This window comes from Galeopterus variegatus, unplaced genomic scaffold, assembly GCF_000696425.1.
Source record: "Galeopterus variegatus unplaced genomic scaffold, G_variegatus-3.0.2 Scaffold840, whole genome shotgun sequence".
Lineage (NCBI taxonomy): Eukaryota > Metazoa > Chordata > Mammalia > Dermoptera > Cynocephalidae > Galeopterus > Galeopterus variegatus.
Window position 1 is genome coordinate 477,721 of NW_007726951.1, and position 27,393 is coordinate 505,113.

At 34.7% G+C, this 27,393-nt stretch overlaps 1 protein-coding gene across 1 annotated transcript in view; it reads left to right on the plus strand.

Moving 5' to 3' along the window:
• Window positions 1–2,171: 2,171 nt before the first annotated feature.
• GPCPD1 (glycerophosphocholine phosphodiesterase GDE1 homolog (S. cerevisiae)) overlaps window positions 2,172–27,393 on the plus strand; it is a gene marked incomplete at its 3' end in the record, with an annotated part of 33,565 nt that continues 8,343 nt past the window's right edge. The window contains exons 1-10 of the mRNA XM_008572829.1: window positions 2,172–2,229; window positions 4,796–4,892; window positions 6,948–7,032; window positions 13,752–13,827; window positions 15,828–15,869; window positions 17,757–17,880; window positions 21,743–21,974; window positions 24,243–24,405; window positions 24,730–24,862; window positions 26,032–26,086. Coding sequence (XP_008571051.1) covers window positions 2,181–2,229; window positions 4,796–4,892; window positions 6,948–7,032; window positions 13,752–13,827; window positions 15,828–15,869; window positions 17,757–17,880; window positions 21,743–21,974; window positions 24,243–24,405; window positions 24,730–24,862; window positions 26,032–26,086 — 1,056 coding nt within the window. The remainder of the gene's footprint in view (window positions 2,230–4,795; window positions 4,893–6,947; window positions 7,033–13,751; window positions 13,828–15,827; window positions 15,870–17,756; window positions 17,881–21,742; window positions 21,975–24,242; window positions 24,406–24,729; window positions 24,863–26,031; window positions 26,087–27,393) is intronic.

The following is a 27,393-nucleotide window of genomic DNA, read 5'->3' on the forward strand; positions in this document are numbered from 1 at the left end:
AGGAGCATCACTCCCAGTTACAAGGAAAAATGCCTCCTGAAATTACCAAATATTCCCTGGAGGGCAAAATTGCCTTCATTGTGAACTGCTGCTGTAGATAAATCTACCTGGACTCAAGCGTGGCTAACTGTGGGCAGCAGTGTTCATTAAATGACCATTGCAGAGTTATGCATGTGTTTAGGGATAGGGGAAGGGAAGAAAAGAGAAATAGAAGAATGAGTAGCTGTGAAAGGCACTTTAGGATTGTTTTATAAAGTAATATATAAATACAAATAGAATTTAAGCTGTTAAATTAATGGAAATGATGCAGAATAAAGGCATGACTGAAATTTTTTAGAAACATTGGTGGATTGGCATACAAAAGTTTTTTGTGGGGTGTTGGAGAAGTTATGTAAAATATGATGTGTCTTTGTGTGGAGTATATGTTTATTTAAATTATATAACTGGCTTGAGGTACAGAAATCTATTTCCTGTCTTCTCTCAGGTACTTAAGTTAGGGGATGGTAAACAGATTTGTTTGGTTAAGAAAGAGGGAAGAAATGAAAAAATTAGCTAGAGAGAAAATGAAGATGGGTAGTAAGGGACCTCAAAGGTTTAGGGTTTAGATTTCTTTAAATAAAGTGATTCCAAGCCAGGGACATGAGGAAGACTATTTTAATTAACATAAAATATATTACTGGGAAGAGATTTAGAAGCTAAAATATAGGTAAGAGACATGGTTTTATAAAAAATCATACACATGCACCTTATTTATTTATTTATTTTGCTATGTGTATAGGCAGCTGGCTGATAACAAGGATTGAAACTGGACCTTGGTGCTATCAACACCACTCTCTGACCAACTAAGCTAACTGGCCACTACACATGCACCTTATTTATTTATTTATTTTGCTATGTGTATAGGCAGCTGGCTGATAACAATAATTGAAACTGGACCTTGGTGCTATCAACACCACTCTCTGACCAACTAAGCTAACTGGCCACCCCTGATTTATTTTTTGTTTGTGGATATATTTGACATAGTTTTGAATGAAGTTGCTAACTTTAGAAAGAAAGGCATGGATGTAAGATTATTTAGAATGAACAAGATTTAGTAATAGATTATAGAATCAAGACTAAATTTGAGCCTGTAGAACCTGAGTAATGAGAAAAAAGAAACAAAAATGAAAAAAAACAAAAACAGAAAGAACCAAGAACTTGAGTAATGATGGTCCTATGGTTTAATAAAGAGAAAATATGAAAAGTTATTTGTGGGGGAAGGGTTTTTTTTCTTTTTTAGCGGTTAGTTACACTGTATTTTAGAAGCAGATTCTCAAACTTGTAGAACGTAAGTTTATTTCAGTGGGTGGTACTTAGGTTCTTTGGTTGTTTCCTTATTATTAGAGTAGAAATCCTCTCTAGTCAATCTTTTCTCTGTCTATAGTTGGGTTTTTTTCCTTCCATCATAACACAAACGTGGTCAGGAAGGATAGGCTGAATTCGGAGTGGCTGCTTATCAGAAGAGAAAGTATGTACAAGAGAATCTTGACTCCTTAAAAATAGAAAGTTTGGATACTTCTTATTTTTCTGTGTTTCTGGTCCATACATTCCTACAGAATAGGTTGGTAACATCAGGCCTTAAAACTTGCTGTATACTTCTCAAGTAATTCGGACAGTTTGTTTATGAGGACTCTGAAATTAATCTTTTGCTCATAGTTGATTCATTTTCATTTTTTGCTTTTTAACTCCCCCCCATCAAAGTTAGTTTTTCTTTTTCTTTTTTTTTTTCCTTTTTGTCTTTTTTTGTGACCGGCAACGGATTGCAACCCTCAGTGTCGCGCCCGTACCAGACCAGGACCGGCAACGGGATCGCAACCCTCGGTGTTGCGCCCGCACCTCGCTCAGCCAGTGAGCGGCCGGTCTGTATGTGGGATCCGAACCCTCGGCGGGAGCGCTGCCGCGCTCCCAAGCGGCGCACTGTAGCAGTGTGCCACCGGGCCAGCCCTAGTTTTTCTTTTTTTAAACAAACCTAGCATAAAGCTGCAAAGACATTAAATATTGCTTTTAAAAATATAAACATAGTTCTTTGTTTAACTTGTTTCTTGATGGTAGCTATCTAAAGCTAATATTTTCATGTACTATAATAAATGACAACTTGTCTTTTTCCTTCTAGCACAACATCCTAAAATAAATCCATCAGAATGACTCCTTCTCAGGTTACCTTTGAAATAAAAGGGACTCTTTTACCAGGTAATGTAAAATTTTACTTTAAAACATTTTTTTTTTAAATTAAATGAGCATTTTTCTTATCTGGATTATCTTAAGTGTAGAATTGATATTAGAGTGTGCCTAATTTTTAGATGAAAATATCTTTAGGCCATGCTTGATATCAGAAATGTGTTCAGAACAAACTAAATAAATTAATAAAATAATAATAATAGAAAAAAAGCCTTTCCAAATCATGTCTTATTCTCATGTTTTCCAAGAAAGGTGTGAATTTAATTTTGCACTGGACAAAGACAGATGGGCTATGATTTTTAAGTAGCATGAAAATGAGGGAAATTTTGGTAGTGCAAGAAGTTGGTGTGGTAAGATATTTAGCTAAGATAACTTTGCTCCCTACTTGTGATTTTTTAGCCTCCTTGTATTTTTTCCTGTCTATTGAAGCACTGTGAAATAATTTTAGTGTATGGTAGCATGTCAAAACAGTATCATGCCTGGAATATGTACCTCCCTGCTTAATATGCTCTGGCTATACTGGCCTTCTTTCAGTTCCTCAAATCTACTGCATTCCTTCCTCCTTTTTCCTCTTTTGAGACTTTTTCAAATTATGTTTCCTCTGCCTAGACGCGTACACACCCCCGACCCCCACTTCATTTTCCACATTCTACTAGGATAGGGCTTCTGTGAAATTTTCTTGAGGGTTCTGGCCCTATTTTGTATCACCTCTTAGAGATTTTATAGCATTATTTGAGTAATTTTATTTGTGGACAGATCGTAAACTCTATGAAAATATAACCTTGTCTTTATGCTGAATTCCTGCACCTAGCACAGTGCCTGGTTCAGAGTAGGAGCATAAGTATGTTTTCAAAGATTAAATGAATGACTCACTCTGTATCTAACGTCATTGTTCTAGCAACCATCACAGCAATTGGCAGAGTACGTGTATGTCCAACTTCAAGTTCTTAGCCAAGATGATCTGGTACAGCTTCGCCTTTAGGCAGAAATTCTGCAGGTTGAAAATTGCTAGTCAGCTGATAGATCAGTTCCCTTGGGCCCGGTGTTCATTTGTAGTCCAAGTGCGGCCTCCTCTGTGGAGAGAAGACTGTGGAACTATGTTGTACCCTCTTAGGGAGTTGTAGGCAGGCAGTTTAAGCTAGAAGGAGCTGGCCATGCCAGGCCAATGTATTGACTAGAATTAGCCACAGAAGGGTCAGTTGGTTGAACAGAGCACTTATTCTCAGGGACTAGAGGGAAGGAGATAATAGTTGATGTGAATGTAGATGACTGTAAGTGGAAAAGAAGAGGTAGAGGTACAGGTAGAAGATTATGGGGGAGACCCCTCCCTCAACTCTCCTATCACCTTGATTTCCTCATGGCAGGAGGAAGTGTTCTTTGCTGAATGTGGAAAGAATGAGGAATGCAGAGAGGGGTGAAGTTGAAGAGGAATAAATGGAGAGGGGACAAGTAAAAAGAACATGTGGGGGTGCTGTTTGCAAATTCCTTTAGTTAGCATTCATGTTTTTATAATTATAAATGAGGGCCAATTAAAGAGTTAAAGAAAGAAGTTTGTTCTGGTAAAAAGTTTCCTTTTTTCCAGAAGCTATATTCCCAGGAAATCAGCAGAAAGATAAAGTAACACTGCAGGAGGGAATTGGTAAAATACAGAAGCACCTGAAGAAGGAAAGTAAACCACTAATTCCCCAAGTCTCATTTGGGGTGTGCATTCTTTCTGGAGCAAAAAGTAGCTTGCTGTTTTGTGTGGGGATGAGAAATAACTGACTCCATGAAAAAAATCTTAATGACACTTTCCTTTGTGAAGGAAGTATAATGGCCCAAATTGGTTGATTTTATTTTAATCCGTACTTTGGGAGCTAGGAGTTATAACATTCGCTATACATATGCATAGCAACATAATGATCTTGAGAATGAATATTTGTGCGTTGTATTTAGCTCCACTGTTTATCCTTTTTTTTAAATCAGGGAAGATAGTGATTCCTCAAAAGTGATACCTCAAAGTGTATTGATAAGAAGTGTTCAAATGAAATAACTCATTATTTTAATAAATAATAATAGATTTTTCACTATGAAAGGTTTTGTTTTGAGAGTTTTGTAATTATGTTGCTACTATCCCATTGGAAATGTTCTTGATATTTAGCTTGTTAATAGCTACTGTTTGAGTTCCTGGAAAATATTGATTAATATTTCTCTATAATACTTATATATATTTAGTGTTTGCCCCTTTAAATTGGAAGGTGCCTTGAAGGCAGGGACTGGTTTGATCACTTTGTATTCTTGGGTGCTAGTTACTGTTGACTCAATAAGTAGTTGAACAAATGAAGAAAAGTTCATCTCTATATGCCTTCCCCCTTTTCTCTGGCCTTGATTCTAGAGAGGTGAGTCAAGTAAATGTGTAGGTGCTAGTGTGGTACCTGGGCCCAGATCCATGCTTTTGGTAAGGCTCTTCCACCTCTGCCAAGAGAGACTCCACATCTGGTTGAACTAGTATAATTGACTGCCCTTTTCTTGCTGCCTAAAACTAAAATTTGAAACTCTCCTACTTATCCCACTGTAACTGATTGTTCTGTTTCCTTAGGAGAAGTTTTTGCAATATGTGGAAACTGTGAGGCCTTGGGAAACTGGAATCCTCAAAATGCTGTGGCTCTTCTTCCAGAGAATGAGACAGGTGAAAGGTAAGCTTGGAAATGTTACAGAATAATTGTGACATTCAGATTACAAACTTAGGGGCTTCTAAGATTGAGAAGTAGTGAATGAGAGAGGGGTCTCAGCACATTTTTCAAAGTTTACCTACCTTTGATTCTACTGAGCACATCTGAGGCTAGTTTCATATACTTTGGCTAAGTGTTTTGTGGATGAGATAGTACTGGAAAATTGCTATTTTTTTGTAGCAGCGATGGTAAATTTCAGCTCTCAGTTGGTAGAGTCTTCCTGGAGCCCTGTATTAGAAAGGACACTGAAGCTTATTAGGGGAAATGTAGGGGCACATGTGCCAAGCGTTTGCTTTAGAGCAGTTATTTGCAACAAGCCATATACATCTGAATGCCCTGTAAAGTTTTATCAAATACCATATGACCAGGCACTGTCCCATACCTATGAAGTCAGAATCTCCCAGGGTGGAGCCAGGACTACTGCATTCACCTGATTGTTGAAGTTAGGACCATAGGTGATAGTTGGTTGTGGATATTTCATTAGGAACCAGGATTGAGTCAGAGGAAGGATAATGTCCTAAAACCTGTCTTGGTGGAGTCAGGTGGGGGAGCAGTGTTAGCCATTTTGGATCATGGAATAACATTGGGAGTTGCTGTTTATTCACTAAACTACTCATGCTGAATTAATGTTTGTGTAGTGGCCTATATCATGGCTCTCAAAAACTTAAGTGTTCGCCTATATCATGGCTCTCAAAAACTTAAGTGTTCAACAGAGTCATGTGGAGGCTTGTTAAAATACACATTATTGGGCCAGCCTGTGGCTCACTCGCGAGAGTGTGGTGCTGATAACACCAAGGCCACAGGTTCAGATCCTATATAGGGATGGCCGGTTGGCTCACTGGCTGAGCATGGTGCTGACAACACCACGCCAAGGGTTGAGATCCCCTTACCAGTCATCTTTTTTTAAAAAAAATAAATAAAATGCACATTATTGGACCCCCATCCTCAGAGTTTCTAATTCAGTAGGTCTGGTGGGGCCGGATAATACACATTTCTAACGCTGAGCATGGTGCTGACAACACCACGCCAAGGGTTGAGATCCCCTTACCAGTCATCTTTTTAAAAAATAAATAAATAAATAAAATACACATTATTGGACCCCCATCCTCAGAGTTTCTAATTCAGTAGGTCTGGTGGGGCCGGATAATACACATTTCTAATAAGCTCCCAGCTAATACTCATGGTCCTGAAACCACACTTTGGATATCACTGGTCTATGATTTGAAGTGAAGTATCAGTATATAATTATGAATTGTAGTGAATTATTTCACCTTGAGGCAGCTATTGAATCAAAGCTTTAGTTTCTGTTAGAATAGCATAGTTCAGAGAAAGACATTGAGTTGAAACAAGATACAGATAACTGATTGCTTGGCTAAGGGAATAGCCAGAGTCTGGGCAGAAATGTTAGAACACGGATAGTCAGGAACATGAGTGTAACTGCCCAACATTCACCACTCACTTGCAACGCAAAGGCCTTGGACTCAAAGCCTCCTCGCAGAGAACACGGATAGTCAGGAACATGAGTGTAACTGCCCAACATTCACCACTCACTTGCAACGCTAAGGCCTTGGACTCAAAGCCTCCTCGCAGCCATGTACAAGATTCTGACTCTGGCTTCCACCTTTGTACTACTTTTATTTTCTGTTTGAAATACTTCTCTTTACTCTTGTGTGGCTGGTTTCTTCTCATCATTACAGCCTCAGCTCATCATTTAGGACAGTTCTTCATTATTGAGGCCTCCCCTCCAAAAGCCTCTTAAACTCCTGTTGTATCTTGTTTGGTTATTTATTTGTCTACCCACATAGGCGAGCAAGCTCCTTGAAGCAGGGGCTCTTTCTGTAATGTTTATCACTGTGTTCCAATCACCTGCTACAGACTAGGCCTGGAGTAAAGTTTTGTATAGGAATAAATGAGTGCTGTTGGTCACAAACCTTATTTGAGAGGTTTTGTGAATTAAGAGGTCTTTATGCATTTTAGTTTGATGTTGATGCTGTTTTTGTTTTTTTCTTTTCCTCACAGCATGTCATGGAAAGCAACCATTGTACTCAGTACAGGAGTATCAGTTCAGTACCGCTACTTCAAAGGGTACTTTTTAGAACCAAAGGTATGCTTTTTTTTTTAAACCTAGTTTCCAATTTCTTTAGGTCTTCTTTCAAAAGCAACTAACTTAAGTTTGAAAACATTAAAAGTAAAATGAGTTTGTTTTGGTCAAATAAGGAATCGAATTCTCAATTAATAACATTTTAGTACCAAAAGAAAGGAAGTAGCCACTTCAGAGGCAGATAGTTTCTGCCATGGAATTTTAAAAAGACATAGTAAGTATGTTCTGCAATATTCTTATCATGAAATTGGTTTTAATGGTAAATGTTCTTTATTTGTGTGCATTTTCTGTAACTTTCATAAACTAGTTAATACCAGTTGTAGAGGTTTTCCTTTTTGTTTTTTAATTCTTATGTGGTATAAATATATTTAGAGGAGTTTAAGTGAGTAATTGTTTCTAAAAATTATTTCTTAGCATCCTTCTCTTAGTGGCTGCATTAACTCCTATCAAAATTGAAGTATGATTTCTCTTAGATATTTTCAAAGATAGTAGGCCAGGATCTTTTCTGTAGGCTTTTGGAATATCTGATAGTTCTAAACCTAATTCTTCACAATGTTTCATTATTTGGGGATTTTTATATTTAGAAAAGAAAAAAGTTAATTCTTTTCCTGTTATTCTAAAGCTACTTATTTGCTGAAAGGATTCTTTTCCTTCAGTTTTTTTCTTTTAGCACCTGTGGGCTGCATGTGAACAAGGATTAGGGCAATATGGAAACAATTAGGAAACAATATGGATTAGATCTTTTAAAAAAATGTATTTTCTTTGGGGGACATTGAATACTTTTGTTACATGTGAAAAATACAAGCAGCCACTGTTACCTCATTCTCTTAGCCACCATTATAAAAAAGAAAACTGACGAACCCACTTCAGCTGTCTTTTGCACCTATTACGTTTCTTATTCAAAGAATATTTCGTGAATATTCAGTAATTGAACTTAAATTACATTATGGTTGATCATTGTGTTGGCTTTTCTTGACAATGGTCTCACTTTAATATTTAAGAAGAGGGCATCTGTTTATTTGGCATAGGGGCCATGCATCGTGGTGAATTTCTTCAGTATAAAGTGAACAATTGTGTATAGGTACACTGTCATAGTACTCATGACATTGAAAGCTTATCTGAGGATGCCTGGTATATGAAATTTAGCTTTGAACATGTGAAGTCTAAATTTTACTTGGAAAGGGGAGTTTGGACAAGAAAAATCATAATGAGTCCTTTGGGCATAGTTTTCTAAAGTTAGACTATTGTCAACACAGGTCAAATTAAGCCAACCTGTAGTATTTTTCCTCTTCATTGAAATTGTAACCAAAAACAGCAAATCAGTCCAAAATGCTTTTTCAAAAAATTGGCAAGAAGTCTGCTTAGAGTAAAAAACAAGTTTTTCCCCTTGTAATACTTGCAAAAGTTTACAGTATATGTTGGTGAGTGTGTTTCTTTAAGTAGGTGCTCTGTATCGTGTACACATGTACCGTGTGATGCAGGGGCTGCCATGGTAAGTATGTTTTTCGTGGAATAGAGTAAATAGCAACATAAAATCCCATGCATATGGCTAGAGTTCCCCACCCCCCACATACCAGCTTAAAGTGACACTTCTTTTCTTTTAAAAGTTGGTGGCGCTTTTTTAAATGAATCATTTTTAATAGACATTTTATGAAATTTTGTACGTTATGTATTGTCAGTGATAAAAGTAATGTGCGAGGAATCTGAAATTGTGAAATGATGTAAGTTATTGGAGTACATACTTTATGAATATAAAGAATGATAGGAAAGCAGAGTAATTATGAAAGTATTAAAAGGTTGAAATGAGAGATAAGATTAATTTTACTGGCCCAAAAGTTTTAGGAGGTAGTGTACAGGAAGTTGTAGAACGTAAGCTAAAAATCTCGTGATTTTGGATACATCACTTCTCCTTTAGACTTCAGCTTCCTGATCTATAAATGAAGGGTTTGAATTATCGATTTCTTTGGCCCCTTTCATTACTAAAATTTTATTGAGTAAATAAAATTTTACCATTCATATTTTTCTCCTCCATACTTTATTTTTTCTGGCATATTCTTTTTTAGTTTAGAAAATGAGTCCTGAAATCTGTTTTCTCAACTTTTCACAGCTGTGTGTTCTCTTACACTTTGTGAATTAGAATAAAGTGTTAATGTGTTGAATTTTTAAATAATTTTACAGGTTACAAGGCAAAATATTACCTTATTTAAACATAGCAAACAAAGGTGTAGTGAGTATTCCTGGAATGAAAATATTGTTATGAGTTTGCAGATTTAGTCTGAAGATAGTCCATTGATTTTAAGTCTTCACCAAAAATACTTTCACTTATTTATTTATTTATTTATTTATTTATTTATTTATTTATTTATTTATTTATTTATTCATTGATTGATTGATTGATTGTGGCTAGCGGGTACAGGGAGCCGAACAAAGATACTTTTTGAATTAACATGTAATTTAGACATTTCTTATCTATGTCCCCCCTCCTTTGCTTGTGGCTAGAATTAGGGGTGTTTCCTCATAGTGAAATATTAGCCAATTTTTAATTGTAGCTTTTGAAATTTTTTCTTCATTTTTGTGGAAATAGATCTTTATTTTTAAGTAACATATCTGTGTTTCTAACTTTTATAAGTGCCAACATTAACTCATAATTAGATTCATTACAAACTTTCTTATTTTGAACTTAATCTCCTTTGATTCTTGTTTAAATCCTTTAACAAAAGAATCAATCATCTGTGATAGGCAGATAATTTGTTCATTTTCAGACTAGCCTAGGTTGTCGTTTTGTATAGTGATTCCTTAATACAGTAAAATTCTTCTGGATGCTAAATACTTTCAGCTATTAACTTGAAATTTGAACCTTCTCAGAGATATCTGTCAGCTTAGCTTCCTTTGCTTCAGTCATGTCTAGGTGACCATTTTTCTCACTGATCTTACTAAAACTAGTGATATTTAAAACTATGGGTCTGGCCTCTGTATGACATCATAGGTAAAAGTTCCTCAGATCCTCCTTTATATGCAGGCTGTTTTCAAAATTGTGGAAAGAAAACAGTCAGTCAAAATTTTAAAAGCCCGTGATACCTCAAGCAGTGATTATACATGACTAGCTGATAATTCTGTTTGGTGGTTTGTTAAAAAAAATTTTTTTTTAAATGAAACAAAATCCCAATCTACATAATAAAATTGGATAATCTTTCGTTTATTATTGTCAGTGCTTAATGTAACTGAGTGATATCAGTAACTGTTTAAGAAAGCAATCAGTAAGACTTTTCTTCAGAGAAAAATTGGTTTTTATATTTTTGTTAATATGCATGTTCGCAAATATCTCTGCAATCATCTGATTTTATGTATGCTAAATTGTAAAATAACTCTACCAGTGCTGTTAATGGAATATAATCTTGGGCTGATACTGTTACTTTTTTCTCCAAAGATCCACCTTCTTCTTTACTTCAAAAAGCTTAAAATTATGGCATCCTTTTCCCTAATGGAACTTTTTCTAAAGTCTTAAAGAATGAGTTATTACAGTTAGCGTATTAGAAAGGATTGCATGTCATTACTGAGATTTTGTGTTTCCCATAGCTCAGGTTTTATTTATTTTTTTCTTCCAAAGAACTTAACTGGTCAACTGCCCTCCTCCACCCCCCCAAAAAAAGAAAAGAAAAAAAGGAACCTAAGTAAAACTAAAATTTAAGATTACCTTCTCACAAGTAATAAAGTAGTCATAACTATTTTCGAAATTGACTGTATTTTATTTTTTTATTATTTTGGGGTATTGGCAGCGGGCTGGCACAGGGATCCAAACCCTTGACCAATGTATTTTAAAACTCTAGGTTTTTTTTTTCCCCTCAATATTATAACACTTCATATACCAACCGATATGGTTTGGTAGTGTGAATGCTAATAATCACAATTATAAGTCATCTGTTGAATCAGCCCTTTGGATTACTCCTCAAATACTCTATTCAAGTCCAGATTGTTTTATGCTGTGGATAGTGGGTTTGTTACTAAAATAGATGAGTGGAGATGTTAATATTGTTACTAAAACAGGTTCCCTAGCAAATATTTAATCCACAGGACTCTTCTTACATGATGAAGTATAGATACTATGTCAACACTTTGTAGAGTTCATCTGACACCTAATTAAAACAAAGCAAATAAACCCTCTCTTTTTCTTTACCCACTTTTTATCCCTATCAACTTGTTTGTTTGTTTTGGGTTTTTGTTTTTTGTTGTTGTTGTTTTTTTTTGTTTGTTTGTTTGTTTGTTTTTGTGGTTGGCTGGTAAGGGGATCCAGACCCATGACCTTGATGTTACAACACCACGCTTTAAATCAACTGAGCTAACTGGCCAGCCCATACGTCAACATTTAAAATATGTTATATTCATGGCACCCTTTTCAACCCAATTTTGATTAGTAACGATTATAAGAATATAGGTCTATACCATCTTTGTAGAGAAGTTTTTTTGGAGGTGGGTCATTGGGGGGAGGGTGGACATGGGAGGGGTGGAGGAAGGGAACAGTTTATTTATTTTTATTTTTTTTTTTTTTTTTTAAAGATGACCGGTAAGGGGATCTTAACCCTTGACTTGGTGTTGTCAGCACCACGCTCAGCCAGTGAGCGAACCGGCCATCCCTATGTGGGATCCGAACCCGGGGCCTTGGTGTTATCAGCACCGCACTCTACCGAGTGAGCCACGGGCCGGCCGGGCCGGCCCGGAAGGGAACAGTTTAATTCTTTCTGAGTACTTAACGTTGTTAAGACACATCGTTTTTATTTTTAATGCATACATCTGTATTTTTCAAGGGTTAGAAAGTTTGATGTTTATACTACAAATCTGAAAAAAAGTTTCAGGAAAAAAGTAGTGAAAAACATCTAGCAGATGTAGGGTTAAATGTATCTCGTTTTTTAGTGTAATAGAAATGAAATTCACCATATTTTAAGATGAGCAGTTTCAGGTTATATTTTTTTTAAATTCTACTGAGTCTACCAATTTGTAAGTGAACCCTTACAGCAAGGAGGTATTCAGCTAGAGGAAAAAGCATTTTGTTTCAGGGTTAATGATTTGAATGAATATCTGATGCTATTTTAGTTTTTCAATTTCAAAAGTTTGCATACTTTAAAAAAGAATTTAACATTGTTAAGTGACAGAATTATCTTTTGTGTTTAATTACTTAATAATGTGCCTAATTTGTTACATACTTGTTTATCATTTGGCACATTTATTATAAAATATAATCAGTATTAAAATCCTGTAAATTGTATAGAAGAGTATTTAATGCCATCTAAAGATGTACACTATAGAGAGAGAAGCTTATGTATTCCAGGCTTTTTAAGATTATATTTAATATATGCTTAAAAAGGGTCCAAAGATTATACATGAAAAATGTTGATAGTAATTATCCCGAAATTGGTGATTTTTTAATTTTCTTTTTGCTTCTCTGTATTTAATTAAATTTCTTCAGAGAACATGTAAAGAAGAAAACAGTTGAAATACATTGTAAGATTGCAGTTTGAAAATTATTCTAAAATTGTGTATTTAAGGACTTTATTTTGGCACATAATTGTTTTTTCTTTTTCTTTTTCTTTTGGAACATAATTTTAATTAGTCAAGGGTTTTTTTAATTATTAAAGGAAAATTAGAATGCTTTTAAACTTCAGTCATTAAAGTATTCTCTGGGAATCTGGTGGTAGTTTATTCTTTTCAAATTGCTGTATATGTTGTCAACACATACAGCTTTATTTTTTAGTGAGAGAACTTGATCACAGAAGACAGTATTAGGAATTGTCACACTGTATGAATTTATAAACTGTAAGCTCTAAGGCATAAGAATAAAACTGGATGTTAGTTCTCATTTTTTCATACTTTTCTTCAAATTTACCCTACCGTGTGTCCTTTCTTTTAGTGTTCCCTGTGCTTTTTAGAAACATTAGTCACGGGCGGACCCCGTGGCTCACTTGGGAGAGTATGGCACTGGGAGTGCAGCAGCGCTGGGAGTGCCGAGGCCGCGGGTTCGGATCCTATATAGGGATGGCCGGTGCGCTCACTGGCTGAGCGCGGTGCGGGCGACACCAAGCCAAGGGTTCTGATCCCCTTACCGGTCACAAAAAAAAAAAATAGAAACATTAGTCACTATGATATGAGAAATCTGATGATGTACTTTCTTGTTTTCCAGTTACTATCCTTAAATAAGTATAATAAAGAACTTTATTATGCCCTTTAGTTCCTTGAGTAACTTGTGATAATTGATCTTAAAGTACTTGTTTCTCCTATTTCTACTATGGTAGACTTGTTCTGGCTTTTTCCAAACACTTGGAGATTTACTTAAACAGAGCAGGAGATTAATACCTCATTGACTGCTGACACACCAAGCAAAGTATATTTGGTGTTAACTTACAACAGAATTAATATCTGTTAAAAATGAAAGTTTCTTTGAAAAAAATTAAATATTGAAGGCAGATTTAAGAATGGGTTTAAGACAATTTTATGTGCCAGTTCATCTCATTTTTCTTTGTTTACTGCCTCACCCTCAATTTCTTCCAGCATTTCATCATGTTTTGTGACCTAGTACATTCCTTATTTTGGCAAATAATATTGATAATTAACAAGATGAATCTCTTGGTCTCATATTTAGTATAAGACATAGGCCACAAACATCTAATGGAGTCATGGGTAGAAAATAAGATATAAGAAATTATTGCAGACATTTAACTTTTAAATTGCAGACTATCGGTGGTCCATGTCAAGTCATAGTTCACAAGTGGGAGACTCATCTACAACCACGATCAATAACCCCTTTAGGTATGGGCATTAACTGCATCTGTTTGAGGCAAATGCATAAAGGTACTAATATGCTGCACAATGGCTTAGTGGGATTTAATAAATTTTTTTCTAAAGTTTAAAGTCAATGCATTTTCATACTACAGATTTTATTTAGCATTTCATGGATTTTACTTTCACAACTAAACTGTTCTTAATTGCCTTTCTTTATAAAAATTTTTAGAAATGCTTGCCTAGTTATTTTTATTCTCTTGGGTTAGATTAATTTATTATGAAATATTTATTTTCATTTGGAGTGATTAGAAAGTTTATAAGTAACATCATTCTTGACAGAATCCATGGCTATATCTGATTACTTGCTCAGGCTTAGCAAGTGTTTGAGGAGAGAATTAATCCAAAACAAAGGCTCTTAAATTTTTAACTCTGAGTAGTAAGAGTAATAGAATAAGTTATTCTATTCTGTTTTTTCTTAAACTAGTAAATACTTGAATAAACTTGTATGAATGAATTAAGATTTCTTTGTTGTAGTAGATATATATTCCTTCTAGTTAAATTCCCTGCTGGCTGTGCTAGAATTGATATTCAGAGAGTTGTGGGTTTTTTGGTTTTGGTTTTTAAATTTTATTTAGTTTTTTGGTGCCTGAAAATGGCATTTGTCTTCATACAAGTATATTTGAATTTCTTTGTTTATATTGAAAATAGAATTTGTAGTTTATTTCACATACATTAAATTACTCACATGTATTCATCTATAAATTGACTTAGTGATGAGAAATGTATCTTTCAGTTTCTAGGTGAGGTTAAAATATAAAGATAATAACTGGTTTGCTGGCTGGCCCATTGGCTCAGTTGGTTAGAGCATGGTGTTACAACACCAATGTCAAAGGGTACTGGCCAGCCACCAAAAACAACAACAACAGCAACAACAACAATTGGCTTGCTAGTTTACTGGCTTAGATTAGAAAGTAGTGGTAGTTTCTGCTTTATCTTGTAGCAAGGACACACCTCATTTAAACAGATGTCTCATTCCATCCTCTTTATTGGATTTTCTTTTTACATGTTTTAATACATTTTTGGTAGTGTATTTGGAATTTTTATGATAGTATACTTAGAATTATTATAGTCCCATACTGAGGTTGGAACTTACTAGGTATTAAACATTTAAAAAATAATTTGTATTTTAAAGCATCTTGCAGTTTAATATATTTTCTTGTTGTGAGAAGTGAGATGATTTTGTTTCTGTGTTTTAGAAAGAAGTTTATTTTATACTTTTGGGAAATGTAACTTTTAAACTCAAAAGCTGTGTGAATTCTACCAGAGGATCAATATTTATTAGGAATTAACACATTTATTTTGAGAAATATTTCAGACATGTTTAAAGTATACTGGGAAGGGAAATAGGCACGGGAAATAATTAGTATTTTACTCAGAGGGATGGGGCTCTACAGCTTTTCTCATTTAGTTGAAATTTCTGTTAGGAAAAGGGATGTGCTAGTTCTTATACTTTTTTTGGTAGTTCCTCACAGCACTGTATATACAGGTAAGTTTATGCTGTTTGTAAAGCTTTTAGCTGGGTATAGAGAGTAGTTGGGATTTGAGGAGAATTACATTTTAGACAAGTTCAGATTATGCACTATATAAGAATAAGCATTTTAATTGTGCCAAAACCTTCGGTTTGAAAAATCAAGGAGTTATCACTGTCCAGCAGCCTGTTAGTCTCGTACATTGGTGAGTGTAAAGTTCATCCCAGTGCCTCTAGAGCACCTCTCTGAGGAGTTTTCTTTCTCTTCCTTATAATATCATGAATGATCACCAAAGTATGTAAGAACTGTTACTATTTGCCAGTCTCCTTAAAAGGGAATTCTTTATTGAGGGCTACAATAAATATGCTTATTCACTTCGGGCTGCTTAAAGTTATAGATTTAATATTTTAAACAATCCTTAAGGTGGGTAATTTCTCAATTGTTTATTCTGTATACTTATGAATTTTAACTAGGTTTTCTATTTTCCTTAAATTCTAGAAAGTGAAATTATTATTGATGATGGACAATTTGGAATCCACAGTAAGTGAGACTGAGTTTTGCATATGTTTACTGTTGATTGAGATGTTACTTTACATTTCATTGGAACTGTATAGAACAGGGAAATAGGACATAGTATAGTTTTGAAACAGACTAGATCTAAGAAACAAATACATTCTGTTAAAAAGTAGTTTCCAATAAAATTCTTATGCTTTAAAATTTTATCCTTTTGGTTTTTATTTGACTGATGTTTTCAGTTATGTGAGTTTATATAATTAATTTGAAAGTAGTATATTCTTAACTGTTTATATCATCTACTTTAACACTATTGTGTTTGAAAATGATATTAATGATTCTAAACATTTAAAGCATGAAATGTTATTCTTAGGCTAAGTTTGTGCATTTTGTGTGTTCGTATATACATTAGTAAAATCCAGACTAACCATAATGTTCTAGTAATTCTGTCTGAGTCTTTAAAAATTAATTTACAGTAGAATAGAAATTGCTTTAAATTCTGGATATGTTGAAAATATTATGCATTCATATACTTTTCTGCTTCAGTAAAAACTATCCTGGAAGTTCAAATTTTCTTCTGTGACTGGAATTCCATCAGTGTATCAGGGTTATTGTGCTAAATTGCATTTTCATTTTAGATACTACACTGTAGGAGTCAAAAGGTGGAAAGCCGGTGGGCGGAATGTGTGCTTGTACTGACTGAACCAGAGATAAATTGCTGATAACCAATTTGCTTTCCTGTAGGCACAGGAAAGAACAGGGCCTGAATGTTTTGGTTGTGGTTTTACTATGTACATATGTTTATACACATTAGAAATGTACATGCTCTGGGAGTGTTTGGATAAGAATTTAACTTCTTATCCTTGAAAAGAAGGGATTTTTATTAGGGATTATTTATGTTATATTAGAAGATAGTCAAAAATACTTGAATAGTTTTAGTGCTAAGTGTTTTAGAGTCTTGTCCTCTTTAAAAAAGATAATATTTGTGCTACATGTTTTAGAGAGCTTTCTTTATGGACAAATAGTTTTCTCATTTCTTCGGTTGTAATGCATGACATTATGTCTCTCTATTACATGTTAATTACTGTTTATGATTATAAAACATAGGATTTCTTTCCTTATTTTTGTTACTGCTGTCATCCTAAATTCAGCTTTAGTTAGCTTTGAGGATGGAAAGCCAGCTCTTCGACTTTGTCCATTTCTGAAAATAATGTTTAAAATTTGAAAATTATTAAGCATTAAGTTATACTTAAGGAGATAACTTTCTTGATTTCTTTTCCCCCATTGATGAAAAAACTTAGGTCCAAAACAGTTGACAGCTTATGGTATTTATGAAAATTTTATTACCTATGTTAGTAGATGACTTCAAGTTAATGTTAACGCAGTGTTATCACAGTCATGCAGTTTATTTATGGCAGAATATATAAATGTGAAATTACAGAATTAACTCTGTTTGTTCTTACTTTCTCACATCTCAAAAACTCAGCACTGCCAGCGTAACTAGTTTCAGCTGAATCTCTTATATGAAGCATTGAAGTGTAATAGTGATCCCCAATAGAACAATTGCTAGGTTAGAAGCTATCTTGAAACATGTGCTCTTCCTGAAATAGATTTGCATTATTCCAATAATGGATTCAATAAGAATATTTTAATTCACTTAAATTGTTAAAGCATAGCTAATTGTTAATATTTATTTAATTTTTTCCTCCTACTTCATATAAAAGTTCTTTTTCAACTACAAATTTAAGACTACCTGTATATTTGCTTTGGGGAGGTGGGGGAGTACCAGTGTTATATAAACTCAATGTGTTAAAATGTGAGTGTGAACTAGCGTTGTCAATGTGTATTGGTAATAACTGGGTTGTTTCAAAAAATATGTATTATAATTACTGTTCTTTGTATTTACTCTACCAGATGGTGTTGAAACTCTTGATTCTGGATGGCTGACATGTCAGGCTGAAATAAGATTACGTTTGCATTATTCTGAGAAACCTCCTGTGTCGATAACCAAGAAAAAATTTAAAAAATCTAGATTTAGGTATGAACATGTGTATTTGCTACTTCAGCCATTGATTTTCCCTAGTACTACACATTTCTGTCTCCCTTGGTTTTAGTCTTTAAGTATATAAACTAAGAATATAACACACTTAACGATAATGTCACATCCTCTATTGACTGCAGGGCTTTGTAGTAGTGAACTGCTTCCTCCCTTCATGTTGCTACTACTGCATACTTATGTTAGTCTTAGCCTCAAAATTCAGAACCAGAAAAAGTTGTTTTTATATAGATAAGTGGTTTCTAAGCTTGTATATTTTTGTAGTTTTCTATTATTTAAAATTTCCTACTATAGCAATAAATAGTTGCTTTAAAATTGATTTCATGAAATTATTTTGTGCTAAATGAAAGGAGAGAGGCATAAACAGAGAAAAGTAATTGTTGAAAATTTTTTCAGTGTTCTAAATTTTACTGTGGTTTGAGAATGAAAAATTTTCCATGAAGAAAGCTAGCAGTTATCATAGCAGTGCCAAATTAGTTTCTTTTAAGGCCTATATCAATTTTACAGACACATGTCAAGCTTTGTGTAAATGGTTAAATAGTACATAATTTTATTTTTCTGTAATGTCATTGTAAATAACTTTGAGTGAGTTACTTCTCAAAGACCTAGGCAGCCCTATCCAAAATTCAAAATAATTTTTGTGACATTGGGACCGAGTTCTAAATCTTGATATGTAACACAGCCTTTTCTGACAAAATGTCAGGGCCATTTTTAGTAACTAAAGTGATTGATAATACAGTGCTTATTATCTTTGTAGTAAAATTCACAGTAATATTGCAGTTTGTAAATACCTAAGTGTTTTGCCATAACTCCTTAAATATCATAGTACTTACATATTCCAGTCATAAAATAGGTAAGGGAAAGGCTGAATGGCACTTCACAGTCTTTTGCGGTTGTGGTTATGATAGTGAGTAGAGGGTTTTGGGTGTACCTTGTCCCTGTGCCTTAGCTTTTCTAGGCCTCTGCTTTGCTTCTGAAAAACCAAGGTAATTGGACCACATGGTTGATCTGCAAGATTCATTTGATCTCAAAGATTCTCTAAGTACTTAATTATACATAATTGAATATTTTATTTACATGCTATTTTAAAGGAAGCACATAAATTTTGTTACAGCTGTAAATTATCTTCTTAGAATAGGACCTCAAAATAAAGATAACAGTAGAAGATGGTTGGTTGGCTTATTAGGATTTTTTTCCTTGGTTGCAGTCAAGAAATTAATAAGTAGTTAATGGTTGGGGATCTGATTGGAATGCAAATGAGTACTGAGTCCTATACTTTTCTTGTTTATATAGAAATCACTTTGAGTGTCTGTATATATTATTGTGTTGCTTTGGCTTAAGTCAAATTGAAATATTTTCTCATAACCATACTTGGGCTCTACAAATTAAATGACTTGATTCCTATTGGAATAATTGTGCGTAGCTAGAAATTGGTGTTTGATCTGACCATCTTTTTTCCCCAAATTCATATTTGTGATAAACTAAGCCTCACGGGGTAGGAAATAAGTTTATTTGTAAGGACACCAGGACTTAAAAATACTAGCAACATCTTATGCATTTAAAATAAAGCACTTGGGCCAGCCCGTGGCTCACTCAGGAGAGTGTGGTACTGATAACACCAAAGCCACAGGTTTGGATCCCATATAGGGATGGCCGGTTAGCTCACTGGGTGAGCGTGGTGCTGACAACACCAAGTCAAGGGTTAAGATCCCCTTACCGGTCATCTTTTAGGAAAAAAAAAACTGGACATGCATCTCTTTAAACACATTTCTCTTTTTGATCAACTCCACCAGTAAGTGGAAAGTAATTGCACTCTTTGTGGTAGACTTTAACATTTGTATAGCTGTTTGAAGGAAACCTTTAACATAAATAAAATGTACTAACTTCTTTCATAGATCCTATCCCTTTCAACTTTTTTTATGTATAAAATGTTGGCAGAATAGCCATTTTTGCCTTTCGTGCCTCACTTGCCTGTTCATTTCTGTCTGTTTGCAGTCTCTGTTCATATGTCCTGGTAGGGAATGTTTGCTCCTTCAGGCTTCCTAGCAAAATCAGTTATACAGAACCATTCCTAAGAGTTTGGTTTATGTGAAGACTTGATTTTTGTTTTAGGTTATTAAAATGCTACTTTTGATTTTTCTTTTTTTTTTTTTTTTTTTAAAGATGACCGGTAAGGGGATCTTAACCCTTGACTTGGTGTTGTCAGCACCACGCTCAGCCAGTGAGCGAACCGGCCACCCATATATGGGATCCGAACCCGGGGCCTTGGTGTTATCAGCACCGCACTCTCCCAAGTGAGCCACGGGCCGGCCCCTACTTTTGATTTTATAGTGTGATTATAAAACAGTATTACTGATGGAGTAATCTGTATAGCCAACCCCTCAGGGAGACCACCCGGGGCCTTGGTGTTATCAGCACCGCACTCTCCCAAGTGAGCCACGGGCCGGCCCCTACGTTTGATTTTATAGTGTGATTATAAAACAGTATTACTGATGGAGTAATCTGTATAGCCAACCCCTCAGGGAGATTGCAGAATTATGTGGTTATAAGACAATCCTCAGCAGTGGTTGGGGGAAGGAGGTCATACAGAGAGAGCAGGCCACACTAATACAATTCCATTATTTGTGTTATAAATCAGATCCCATTTAAATCTAGAATGAAATTTTTTTGTAGTTCAACTGTTACTCTCTACAGTAACATTACTCCCGACTTTAATAGTATTAAAATTGTTTAATCTGTATACATTTCAGCTGGTACAAGACATTCCAGAATTGAGTTTACTTTCTGGTATTACGAGTGCTGTGTGTAAATAATTGCTTCTTATTGGAGTAGACTAGTCTTTGTGGCCCTATGGCTTGGGTAACCGGTTTTTGTTTTTGTTACTGTGAAGCCTGTAAGAGTTTTAGAGTCTTGGCTTTTTTGTTTGTTTTATTAAAAAAGGATATACATGTAAATACATACACACATAAAAGTTCATGTACACATAAATATATATTATATATGTTTAATTATTTATTCATTTTTAAATTTTTATTTATTTTTAGTCAGCTGGCCAGTACAGGGATCTGAATCCTTGACCCGTGGTGTTATAACACCATACTCTAACCAACTGAGCTAACCAGTCAGCCCTAGTTTAACACGATATTTTTCTTTAGTTGTATACTTTTCACAAAGTGTCTGGACTTTCACTGTGGTAGGGTAGAAAAATGGGAAAATCTTCAATTTAAAGCTCAAATTTTAACAGTCTTTTAATGCACACTAACAGAATATGGCTCAACTTTTTGCTTGTAAAGTATACATTTGTGAGACCTCTCAAAAGGAGTTCTTATTGTTATTTGAAGGTTAAGAAATGCAGATAACCAGTAATAAATAGGATAATAGTAAATACTTCTTTATATTCATTAAAAAAAACAAACCCAAAACTTAACCAAAGAATTAGTTAAAACAACCTTAGTAGGCATAATGGGCATTTATCCCACTTGAATGCTTTGCAGAAATATGCAGGCACTTTTAAAAGTTCATGGAAAGATTCGTATTACTTTTTTTTTTTTTTGAACAGTTGGCTTCTTATGATTGGCTGAGATAGTATTATCTTTTAATTTTTTTCCACGAACTTTTTAAAGGACCCTTATATATGTAGATAAAAACATCATTATTTTATAAAACACACCTAATGTCTTAACCTGTAGTATGTGTAGTCCTTGTATATATATATATTTTTTTTTTTTATTTGAAAATTTAGCTTATTTAGCGAGTACTTTTAAATTTAGCATTTAGGTAATGTTTGTATGAGTTTTTCTTCCGTGCCACTTTTTGCTTTTCATTATTTTTTCCTTTTGTGTAGGGTAAAGCTGACGCTAGAGGGTCTGGAGGAAGATGACGATGATAGGGTCTCTCCGACCATTCTTCACAAAATGTCCAATAGCCTGGAGATAGCCTTAATAAGCGACCATGAATTCAAGTGCAGGCATTCACAGCCAGAGTGTGGCTATGGCTTACAGCCTGATCGTTGGACAGAGTACAGTATACAGACAATGGAACCAGATAACCTGGAACTAATCTTTGATTTTTTTGAGGTGAGTAGTTATTTCAGTGAGGGGGTTGAGAAAGAATGCAAGCATGAGCTTATTTTTACAAATGTTCTGATTTTTATTTTAATTTGTGTAGCACATGATTCATAAAACTTTTTAGATGTTTGCTCCTCTGTACATTTTAGCAGGCTTAAAAAACTTGAAGTTGACAGACTCAAGTTACTGTTAAGTTTCTCTATATAATTAAGAGAACTTCAACAGAATTTGTTTCAAATATAGACCAGATTTCTTGATGTCTGTGTCTATCAAACAATCTAAATACCAATGAATTGTACTCAAAAGAGCCTCCAAGGAGGGCAGACAAGCTGTCCACCTTTGGGTGGGCAACCTGATGTAACTAGCATGACTGAGTCCTCCCCATGATGGAATTCTGTCGTCTATTGAGGCATGCTTTATTATGAGGATTTATTGTGACAGTGGATTTGTTTTGCAGTTTTATTTGGCATTATAAATGTGTACTAAAAATAGTTATAAAACTTGTGCCAGGCAATAAATACATTGAACTTTCAAAAGAAGAGAACAGAACTAAGGTTACCAGAGGTGGGAAAGGGGGAAGGGGAGGGAGGGTAAGGGAAGAATTGGTAAAGAACCATGAAAAAACTACTACATTGTATAATTTTGAGTATACTAATTATCCTGATTTGAGCATCACACGTTACACATAGGCATTGATATTCAACTCTGTACCCCGCAGATATGTACAATCAACTATGTTTCAATAAAAGTAATTAATTAATTTTTAAAAATTTATGCCAGGTTGTTCAGAATCTGTGCTGCCAACTTGCCAGAGCTACTTGTGATATTTGCACTGGAGCTCGTTAGCTCACGGGCTGTTCACATGCTCCCCACAGATAATACTTAGTACCTCCTCAAAGGTTCATACTGTGGTGTGTACTGGTTTCCTTAGCCCCTAGCTCTTTTGCCACCTCCATTCCCATTTCAACCAGCTTAGAGTTTAAATCTCTGAGGATAGGGAACATGCCTTGACCAGCAATAGCACCTGGCCACAGTTTCTTGAGACCACCTTAGCCCCTAGCTCTTTTGCCACCTCCATTCCCATTTCAACCAGCTTAGAGTTTAAATCTTTGAGGATAGGGAACATGCCTTGACCAGCAATAGCACCTGGCCACAGTTTCTTGAGACCAACAGAATTCAGGGTGGATTTAAACCTACTGGGTGAACTTTTTATACATAATTCAGTTTATTGTAATCATTGAATTATTTAATCTGATAATTCCTTTAGACAGCTTTGTGAGTGACTTTTTGGCTACTTTGCATTATATGGAATTTAAAGTATTTCCTCTAAGATTACATTTTTCAAAAACTAGATCTTACCTAAGCATAAGATCTGTGAGACTTCATTATAAAAATATGAAGTTTTTGGTTGAACATTTCCTTGTTGCTTAAGGACCTACCTTTTAATAATCTCTTGAATATCCTAACTTCCTCTTTCATTTGGTTAGCATTTTTGGAAATACTGCTTTGTTCGTCGACTAGGCTGATAGTATATCCAATGTAATGTCTTTTTTGTTTGGTTGGTTTTTGTTTTGTTTTGTATTTTTTCTGGGTTTTTTGTTTGTTTGTTTTTGTTATTTCCACTCAGTGTAATATCAAAGTGCATATTTGCTTTTCTAGAGAGTTGCTATCCCAATAGCTACTTGTGTAGATACTTTTTTTGTGTGTGTGTGTGGCTGGACAGTACAGGGATCTGAACTCTTGACCTGGGTGTAATAACACCACACTCTAACCAAGTGAGCTAACCGGCCAGCCCTAGACACATTTTTAGAGTATGTTAAAAATTCACTACAAATATATCTTAGTCTTTCCATATAAAAATGCTTAGAAATTTTCAGGCAGTGCTTTAAGTTCACCTAATGCATGTTAGAGAATCAGAAGTGCACATCAGCCGAATTATGATTAATAAAGTAATATATCAAAATCTTAAAATATTTACATTCTAAAAGAAAATGTGTCATTTACTATAAAGAAGCCATCTAAATTACCTGAATATAAGCTTGATTGTATTTCTTTCTCTTCAGTCCTCCTCCAAAGACTCTGAGTTGACCTTAAGGGAGGTTACTATAAAGAAGCCATCTAAATTACCTGAATATAAGCTTGATTGTATTTCTTTCTCTTCAAAAGAAAGTCCTCCTCCAAAGACTCTGAGTTGACCTTAAGGGAGGTTTTTTTTTTTTAATCGTTAAATTGATTGAAGTTTAAGAATTTGGATTATTCTAAACCTCATCTTTTCAGGAAGATCTCAGTGAACATGTAGTTCAGGGTGATGCCTTTCCTGGACATGTGGGTACAGCATGCCTCTTATCATCCACCATTGCTGAGAGTGGAAAGAGTGCTGGAATCCTTACTCTTCCCATCATGAGCAGAAATTCCAGGAAAACAATAGGCAAAGTGAGAGGTAAGTTTGGAAAAGCAGGGGGCTCTTGACACAAATAAGCTAAGGTTAAGTTAGAATTTTAATTAACTTCAAACTGAGTATTTGAGAATGGTAAAGATAAAATTAATGATTTGCTTTAGATTATTAACTAATGCAATAACAGTTTAAGGAACATATTTATTAAATTTCGTAGAAGCTTTACTTTGAATCAATTTTTGACTTGATTTTTTTATTTGATAGAGATTGATAAAGCTGGTGTAAGTGGTATTTAACTGTAGTTGAGCTCTAATTACCCTTTTAATCATCTTTATCTTTGTCACTCCCTTTGTTTTTTTCCTATGGAAGTTGACTATATAATTATTAAGCCATTACCAGGATACAATTGTGACATGAAATCTTCATTTTCCAAGTATTGGAAGCCAAGAATACCATTGGATGTTGGACATCGAGGTGCAGGAAACTCTACAACAACTGCCAAGTAGGTTGAATATTTGAATAGGATTAGCATTTAGTAGCTCATGTTTGATAAGGTTACATTGTTTTGACACACTGAAGGTTAAATGATGCTTTTATTATTACCCTGGGAATTAAATGTAATTTAGTAATTGGGGTTACCATCTCAAAATAATTAAAGACCAACTTTCTCCTAAGATTGTGGTTAATCTTTTTTAATTTAATATTTTACTGAATTGAAAATGAGAAAGACATTACAAGTAGAAAGGCAGGAGAGAAAGCTTGATGTGGAAAGCTTTGGTGGCATCATTGTGTCTGTTTAGTCCTTTTTGCCCTCTCTGGGTCTCAGTTTCTTCTGGAAAGTTTGGGTAAGATTATCCCTACTATTCCTTTCAGCCCAGCATCCATGAGTCTGAGTGTAAATAAACTGAGGAAATACTAGTTCAGCCTAGACCTCAAGAGAAAGATGCCTTGTCTTAGATTCCAGCTAGGTACAGTTGTTTTTCCCTTCCAGTTCTGTAAAGTTGTTTAATTACCAGTGCTGTAGCTCATTGCAGCAGATTTTCTACTGTGAATTTTAATCACACCCCATTTTATTTTAAAGAGTTGCTGTGATAGCTTTGGGATCTGTCAAATTCTATAGCACAAATCAATTACCATTTAAGGGAGAAGCACTCTCAGTCCCCATCTTTCTAAACAGTAAAGTTTCTTCCTTTCTGTTCTTTTTCTTAATATAGATTTCATACTCCTACCCTGTTGGTGTGTCAGTCTTTTCCCATTCCCCTCACAGTCTGTCAGTATATATACAGTGTTAAGTCACCTGGAGGCTTCATTCCAAAGAGCAAGTTTCTATGTCTCTATTTCTTCATGCCATTGAAAAAGATTATTTTCCTTAATGGTCACCTCATTTGTCTCCATAAGAAGTCTGTAGTACAGGGGAGGTATGTCTTGTGGTGTAGGATATGTCCATATTCAGCTTGTAAATACCTATTACTGACAGAGCTTACATTTATGGAATAAATGCACAAACCAGGCAAATGATCTTCACAGTCATATTTTGGGGATGGCAAAATTAGTATAAAAATAGAGAATAAGTACTATTTCCATTGTTGAAAATATAGTTGGATTCTTTATTACATTAAAAAAAAAATCTTTTCTATAGCCTATTATAACTTTATTTCTTTTCTATTTTAGGCTGGCAAAAGTTCGAGAAAATACTGTTGCTTCCTTAAGAAATGCTGCTAGTCATGTAAGTAACCTTTCTTTCATTAAACAACTTTGAACTGGTAAGGTGGAGAACTGAGGCTCAGAGGAGTGTTCTCCAGTTGTATTAGTAGTTGAAAAGGAGGAACATTGATGCTTCTTTTAAATGCATTTCTAAATGAAGAGCAAATATCTCTTTGTATTTAGATCCATGGTGCAGATTGGGATAGAAATAATTGCATCTTAAGCAACCTTTTTTGAGATAAGTTTTGAGCATTCAGGGCAAGAAAAATGTTCCCATTAATCATTGGTTTTCACTACTTGAATAATGTGCTTATAGAAGGGTTCGATGGTGACTTTATGAGACACTTTTTAAAAAGTATATCAGTTTTTACCCTGCATATCAATTTGATTACATTAAATTTCTTAACTCCTTTTATCCATTCATGAGTTAGAGTATGTTTTTTAGCTTTGAGTATTTTCAACAAGTGCAACTTGGCATTTTTAATCAAGAATCTGGGATTTTTTCCCCCTGTCCCCCTGTGTTAAACTAGGGGAAAAATGGAGGAATGTCTCATTCTTTTATTTCCACTTTTTCCACAGTATCCTCCACATTTCTTAAACTTTGCCTTTTTAAAAATAGTTCAAGTAAACTCGGTTAGTCGGGTATTTAACTTTATCACTTAGGAGCTAACGTCTATTCTAAAACACACTTTTTCTGGTCCTGTCTCTTGCCTTCAGTAGGTTAGGTGACAAAATCTCCATCTTACACAGAGTTCAAGTTCATCACAGAGGCCAAGGTCATCAATTCAGATCTCAAAATTAAACAGTAATGTTCAAGGTTTACATTGTGCCACATTTAAATCATGTTAGGTTTATTTTTTTTTTATTTTTATTTTATTTTATTTTTTTAAAGATGACCGGTAAGGGGATCTTAACCCTTGACTTGGTGTTGTCAGCACCACGCTCAGCCAGTGAGCGAACCGGCCATCCCTATGTGGGATCCGAACCCGGGGCCTTGGTGTTATTAGCACCGCACTCTACCGAGTGAGCCACGGGCCGGCCCAGCTAACGTCTATTCTAAAACACACTTTTCTTGTAATTTAATCTCTCTGAAACTGGAATTGGTTTTACAATTTAGCTTTGAGTCATGGTTTAATTGGCAGTTTTTTCTGCCTTTCTTATAACATCTTAAAGTGATAATAGTAATTATTTAATGTTTGACAATATTAATAGTAGATAGTTTTTGTTTTGTCTTCATATTCGTCAGTTTTCTGTGCTTATAACAGAATACCTGAAACTCGGTGACTTGTGAATAAATGAAATGTATTATAGTTTTGAAGGTTGGAAAGT